This window comes from Trachemys scripta, chromosome 22 (genome assembly GCF_013100865.1).
Source record: "Trachemys scripta elegans isolate TJP31775 chromosome 22, CAS_Tse_1.0, whole genome shotgun sequence".
In the NCBI taxonomy this organism is placed as follows: domain Eukaryota; kingdom Metazoa; phylum Chordata; order Testudines; family Emydidae; genus Trachemys; species Trachemys scripta.
In genome coordinates this window covers 6,890,959-6,897,341 of record NC_048319.1, presented here as the reverse complement: position 1 = coordinate 6,897,341, position 6,383 = coordinate 6,890,959, and the positions used below count along the sequence as shown (strand labels likewise).

At 42.2% G+C, this 6,383-nt stretch overlaps 1 protein-coding gene across 4 annotated transcripts in view; it reads left to right on the top strand.

Annotated features, from left to right (window-relative positions):
• Positions 1–29: 29 nt before the first annotated feature.
• LOC117868800 (scaffold attachment factor B1-like) overlaps positions 30–6,383 on the top strand; it is a 31,165-nt gene continuing 24,811 nt past the window's right edge. For 3 of the 4 annotated variants that reach the window (XM_034755065.1, XM_034755066.1, XM_034755067.1), the window contains exons 1-7: positions 30–509; positions 1,418–1,505; positions 2,809–2,870; positions 2,952–3,158; positions 4,191–4,253; positions 5,372–5,399; positions 6,287–6,378. In XM_034755065.1, coding sequence (XP_034610956.1) covers positions 45–509; positions 1,418–1,505; positions 2,809–2,870; positions 2,952–3,158; positions 4,191–4,253; positions 5,372–5,399; positions 6,287–6,378 — 1,005 coding nt within the window. In that variant the 5' untranslated portion in view covers positions 30–44. The remainder of the gene's footprint in view (positions 510–1,417; positions 1,506–2,808; positions 2,871–2,951; positions 3,159–4,190; positions 4,254–5,371; positions 5,400–6,286; positions 6,379–6,383) is intronic. The other variant, XM_034755068.1, reaches the window with a different exon arrangement.

Sequence of the window (6,383 nt, the reverse complement as noted above, 5' to 3'; positions counted from 1 at the left end):
AGCGCCTTCGCCTTGACGGCCTGAAACGACTCTGAACCTAGCGCATGCGCCCGAGCCGCTTCAGGGCCGCAGTAACCCGCATGCGCAGTCAGCATGCACGGTCACGGCGTGGCTGTGCTACAATGGAGAGCCGCCCTTCTGTCTTGAAACTCGTGCGCCTGCGCACCCCCCTTTCTCCCGCCTTACTGCGCCTGCGCGCCGCGCCCGCCCTCCCCCCAGTGCGTTTCGGCCTCGCCACCATTTTGTGCTGGCGCTCGCGGCTCTGGCTGCTTCACCCTGCCCAGTCCCGCGCGCGTGAGAGCCGGAGCGGCAGCGGCGTCATGGCGGAGAGTCAGTCAGCGGCCGGGCTGGGGGAGTCTGCGCCCTTGGGCGGGGCGGCTCCCCCCGGCTCGGAGCCCGAGACCCGGCGGCTGAGCGAGCTGCGGGTGATCGACCTGCGGGCCGAGCTCAAGCGCCGCAACCTGGACAGCGGCGGCAACAAGAGCGTGCTGATGGAGCGGCTCAGGAAGGTGCGGGGGTGGGGGAGGGGGCGAGCGGGGGACGCTCCGTCTGGCTCCTTTGTCCCCGCGCCGAGGCGCGTTGGACGCATGCGCGTCCCGGGCCCGGCGGAGCGCTCTCCCCGGGAGGGAAAATGGCGCTAACCCAGGCCCGGTTCGAGCCGCTCAACTCCTCCCCGCGGAGCTGGGCCTCTGGGGCGCGTCCGCCCAGGCCCCTCGTTCCGCTCCTAGGACCACTGAGTGCCCCCATCACAGCCCCTGGTGCGGATACCCTTCATGGGGGCCTCTAGCGCCCCGACCCACCCCCTTTCTCTGGGCCCCGCCCTCCGGACTCCCCCTTTCTCTGGGGGCCGCTCGTCCCTCCTCCCGACCCCCCCCCCTCTCTGGGGGCCCCCCCCTCCCCGCCCTCCGGACTCCCCCTTTCTCTGGGGGCCGCTAGCCCCTTCTCCTGACCCACCCCCTTCTCTGGGGCCTCTAGCCCCCCCTCTCTCCCAGGTGCACACCCTTCACTGAGCCCCTTGGGGCCATTGTGGTGCTGTTGTCTCTCTATCCTTTCGCTGAGCTCCCACGAGACTGTGGGTGAGGAAACGTTGTTACCCATTTGTATTCCAATGGCAGCTGCTTTAGGTTGTGTCCAAACCCATAAAGAGCTGGTCCCTGCCCCCAAAAGTTACTAAGTAATCTGCCGAGCCTTTAGATATGATGCTGTCATTTACAGAATAAATGTCCTGCTGCTGCTGATTGTATTTTGGTTTTGCTGGGAAATGGTGAGCAGTGCACCTTGATATAGCGCCTCCTCACTCCGGCTGTTTACTGATGGCCAATAGCTGTCTCCCCTATATGTGAGATGATATTGGGAAAATGGAAACGGGCTCTTGAAACCTCACCAAACCAAAAATGACTTTCTCTGTTTCCAATAGGCCATTGAGGAAGAAGGGGGAGACCCTGATGAAATGCCAGTGGCTTCAGAAGTTAGCAATAAAAGAACACCAAAGAGAACTAGCAAAGGTACAAAACAGTTGACACTCCTGGTTCACAAGTAACTTGTGTCTACATAGTCTTGCTTTTCTTTCTTTTGTTAGTTTTCTCTAAGATTACTTGTAATTTTCTGTTTTTCATTCCAGTTTCTGTTAATGTACAGCAGAAATCATGCTAGCAACAACTTAAGCTTTGCACTGTTTCCTTGACCAATGAAGACCATTTAAAATTGTATTATGAGGTTCAAATATACCTTATGTTAGTACACTTTCAACCATAAAGTGGACATGGTCTTAAATTGCAAGTGTATTTTTAGCACTCACGACAGTGAATACAGGATTGTGCCAGGCATAGGAGAGACAGCTGCTCTGAAAGCCCCCTTAGCAGAGTTTGTGTTTTAGAAAGAAATCCCTCCTTTTCTGAAAGGAGTTAGTTTACTCATAATTAAACTATGTGGTTGCAAAACCTCAAAAATTGGCTTGGGACATGCATTTTCTGAAATTGCATTGGGCCAGTTGTCCGTATATCCATTATGGTAGTACTTGAGAACCAGAAAGTGAAATTGACTATTTAACATTTATATCATCATAAGTTTGTCTAGTCACAGACATAGCTAAACATGATCCATGTCCTAAAGACCTTGATCCTGCAAAGTGATATCATGGGCCTGCTTGCAATATTGGGATCTAAATTATAAACTGATAATTGACTAATCTGTTTTTGAGATGAGCAGGACATAAATGGAAAAAGCGAAATATTACGATTCTGTTCATTATATTGATTTTTAATTTTTTTTTTTTAAAGTGTGTTTATACTGCCCCTTTATTGAGGGGTATAGGGATGAGAGAATGATGTAGGGAAATCTAAATAGTCACCTGTGGTATGACTACACTGCAGCTGTTACAGCAGCATAGCTATAATGCTGCAGCAGTGCATAGTGTAGACACTTCCTACATCAATGGAAGGGTTTTTTTCTGTTGATGCCGATCCACCTCTCCGAGAGATGGTTGCTAGGTTAACCTGGCCATGTCTACGTTGGGGGTTAGGTTAACCTAACTACAGAGTGAATTCTTTCACAGCCCCAAGTGACATAGCGAGGTCGACCTAAGTTTTAGTTGGAGAACCAGGTATTAGACACACTACACTTGTTCAAGTTGATGCCATTTAATGACATTGTCGTGGTAAATACAGTCCAGATTATCTGCAGGCTAGAATCAGGGTCTTAATGATTAATTTTTGGAACAAACTCAAGGTTGAATAGCTAATTTAGCAAAGAGGGTGTGTATTCTGAAGAACATATTGCTCTTAATCCTTTGAATAATGCTGTTTTCAGGGCGAAAACCAGAAGAAGGCATTGAAGACAATGGACTGGAGGAAAATTCTAGAGATGAACAGGTATGTGAAACCATGATGAAGATTAAAAGAGTGTTGCTTTCAAGCCACAATGAATATAGAACTATTCTTTTCTTTTTACAGGAGGATATTGAAGCAAGTTTGGATAACTTGCAGGATATTGACATGATGGATATTAGTGTGTTAGATGAAGCTGAAATAGATAATGGCAGTGCTGTAGACTGTGGAGAGGATTACAGTGCTGATAATATTCTTGACTCACTGTCTGATAGTAAAGACAATATTGATGCAGAAATGAAAGAACTTCCAGACCAACTTACAGAAAATGAGGTAGGTAACTGGAGATATGACTTTTCATATATTTAATTTCTGAAAATTGTAGATGATATGCCTCACTTAAATGTCAGGAATCAAAATGTATTTATTGCATGCTAGTTTTCCACTTAATGGAAATAATTTGGAGGTCAAACTTTTTTCATTTCCTCCACACCTTCTATGTAAATAATGTCCTTGTTAAAAATATTTGGGTTTTAAGTCTTTGCGTATTCTATTTTGACGTAATTCTGTGTTCTCATTCTTTTAAATTGTACCTTCGTATGTCTGAGAGTCTTGTGAGAGACCCAAATATGCATTATTGTACAGTATATTTTCACTGGGCTGACACAGAATTTTAAATATTTTGCCCACTTCAGGGTTCCCCTAATGTTATGTTCCTCTATTTTGGGAATGCCAATTTTGTACTAACATTACTATTACATCTTAAATTCTGCCATTGCAGTGCTGGCCCCTTAATCTGGAAGGCAAAACCTCTGGCATTCTACAAGTTAAAACTGCTCTAAATCATAGAGCGGGGCTTTGAAGGATGCATCTTATTGGTCATCTCTCAGCAGAGTCCAAGAATGTTACTTGTAGGACATGCTTTGTTTCCAAAAAACCCGGAGTATGAGTCCTGTGTTAACTAATTCAGATTACTTTTTTCCCTTTAGAAACAGGAGAAGCAAGGCAATGAGACATAATGTTTAAAGCTATCAAACAAATTAACACATTTTCTCTTCAGATCAGAAGCTTTTTTTAAGTGCACAAAACCATTGTAAACTGATGGTTTATTGCTGATGAAAATTTCATTAAATTGTTAGAAAAATTATCCTGACATTTTTCAGCGTTCTTGGGTAGTATTTTGAGGTTTGGGAGCAAAAGTTCCTCTCACTATTGGTAAATATTTATACCAATGCTATCTCCCTGGGAAAGTCAGATAAAGTAGTGTTGTTTCTCCTACCTTCCAATATTTTATGTAGGTTTTTATCTGTAAAGCTGTAGTTAATCTTTTGTAAGGAGTGAAATATTTTCCATTCAATCTTTCAGGAAGACTGTGAGGAAATTGGAAACAACGTAGATGCTGCCTCATCTGATTTAAATATCATGAAGGTAAATTGAAATTTTAGCTCTACTGCGGGTTATTTTCAATCCTACATAGAAAATTGCCAGTTAGCCTCTCAATGTAATAAAACTGAACTCAACTCTTTTACTCTAATTGTAGTTCATATTATGTTTTAGTATAGATGTTGTGATGCTTAATAAAGTCATAATGACAGTGGGGTCTCAGCAGGGCAGTGCCTTCTTATTTTGGAGTCTGGACACTACTTTTGCTCATATCTATAAACTGAGCACATCTGCCAGTGTTTGCTGCCCGCTTTGAGAAATCATCATCCTCTACTATTTGAGTTGTAAATAAAGGTGGTTTTAGTTTGGAAAGTTTAACTTCCTTTTGTGTAGGCACCAATATAACTGAAATACTCCCGCTGTACATGTTTTGATTTCCTTTCTTTTAGAGAGGAAACAAAAAAATACCGCATTAATGCTAACATTACATAATCTGATGTTCAGTTCACTTCATTTCCTTTTTCATCATTGTGAATTACAATGGTTAGTACAAATGTGCAATATGTTTTCTCCATATTTATTATTTTTGGCATGTTAGACATAAATGTTCTTTCTAATGCCTTTAGTATTCCGAGGCTTTGTCTACACTAGCACTTTTGTGGGTAAAGTTTTTGTCGGTCTGGGTGTGAAAAAAACACACACACCCCTGACCAACAAAAGTTTCATGGACAAAAGCGCCAGTGTGGACAGCGCTGTGTCCACGGGAGATGTTCTCCTGCCAAAATGACTACCACTGCTCGTTAGGAATGGTTTAATTATGCCAGCAGGAGAGCTCTCTCCTGCTGGCATAGAGTGGCTACACAGGAGACCTTACAGGGCACAGCTGTGCCACTGTAAGGTCCATAGTGTAGATAAGGCTTGAGTTAGCTAGAAAGACACAACAAATGTAGCTGAACTTGGGTAGTTTTGATTTATTTTGTGGTTTTGTTTAAGCAAATACACATTTATATAAACTGTCATTTGAAATGGTTCTAGATGAGCCAGTTTTAAATAGTATCTGAATTACTGTAACTTCAAATAGTCTAAAATTCTATCTTTGTAATTTAGACTCAGTTTATTAGGTTTATAAAAGTGTTTGCAATGTTTTATTTTTTTCCTTACAGAAAATCGAGGAATCACCCTTGGAGCCAGGTACTATTAAAGAACAATGTAATCCCATCTTTTCAACTAACCCTTTTTAAAACACTAGTTATTTTAACAAAAAATGCAATGTTATAGTTTGCATTATTCCTATGGTGGACAATCCAGATCATGCAAGGATCATAGAGATTGGAAACCCAATCATATCCCCAGATCTGTGAACTAATGTCTGTCATTTAAATATTTTCACTGACATAAAGTGGTTATTTAAAAGCCTCCTAAACTACGTAAATGGATCTAGAAAAGTTAATTTCAGTTTAAAAGCTAAAGATTCTACATGTGAAACAGATCTTGTGATATCAGAGTATCTTAATTTTTTAACTAGTAGAGCAGAAAAGGCAGTATAAAGCCATTGTAGGGACCTAAAATTTAAAAATTAGTAACTGGATACAGAAGAAAGAAGACAGTTTCTTCATGGAAATTCCATACAGATTCTATTCACTTTCTGGACTGAAAATATACATCAGAAGATGTCCCAGTTTTCATGTTGGAGTGTCTGCTAAAAGAATTTCACAGAAATTAGAAAATTGAACTTTCAGTGCATTGATACATTCAGTTAAGCATCTTGGATTGTGGAAGTTAAATTGAGAAGAACCAGAACTGAACAATTTCATGAAGAATGTCAAGGACCAGCCAGAAGGTTTTTATTAAATCTGTGGGGGCATTTTCTTCCCTATAACATTTGGGCTTAATATAATTTGTTAGGCTGCAAATAGTTTAGAACTTTTAATATTGTGTACATTAGGGTTTTCCAATCTCTGTGTAGCTTAGAACTTCTCTTGGTGTTAGTGTGGCAGCCATGCCAGTTCCACATTTGTGATTGCTTTATTTCCCTGGTGATTAAATCTTGTGCCATTCTATTCCTGTTAAATCCGTAGAAAATGAGAAAATACTCGAGATTTTGGGGGAAACTTGTAAATCTGAACCACTTAAAGAAGAAATTTCCGAAGTGGAGCAGCCATATGCACAAGAAGC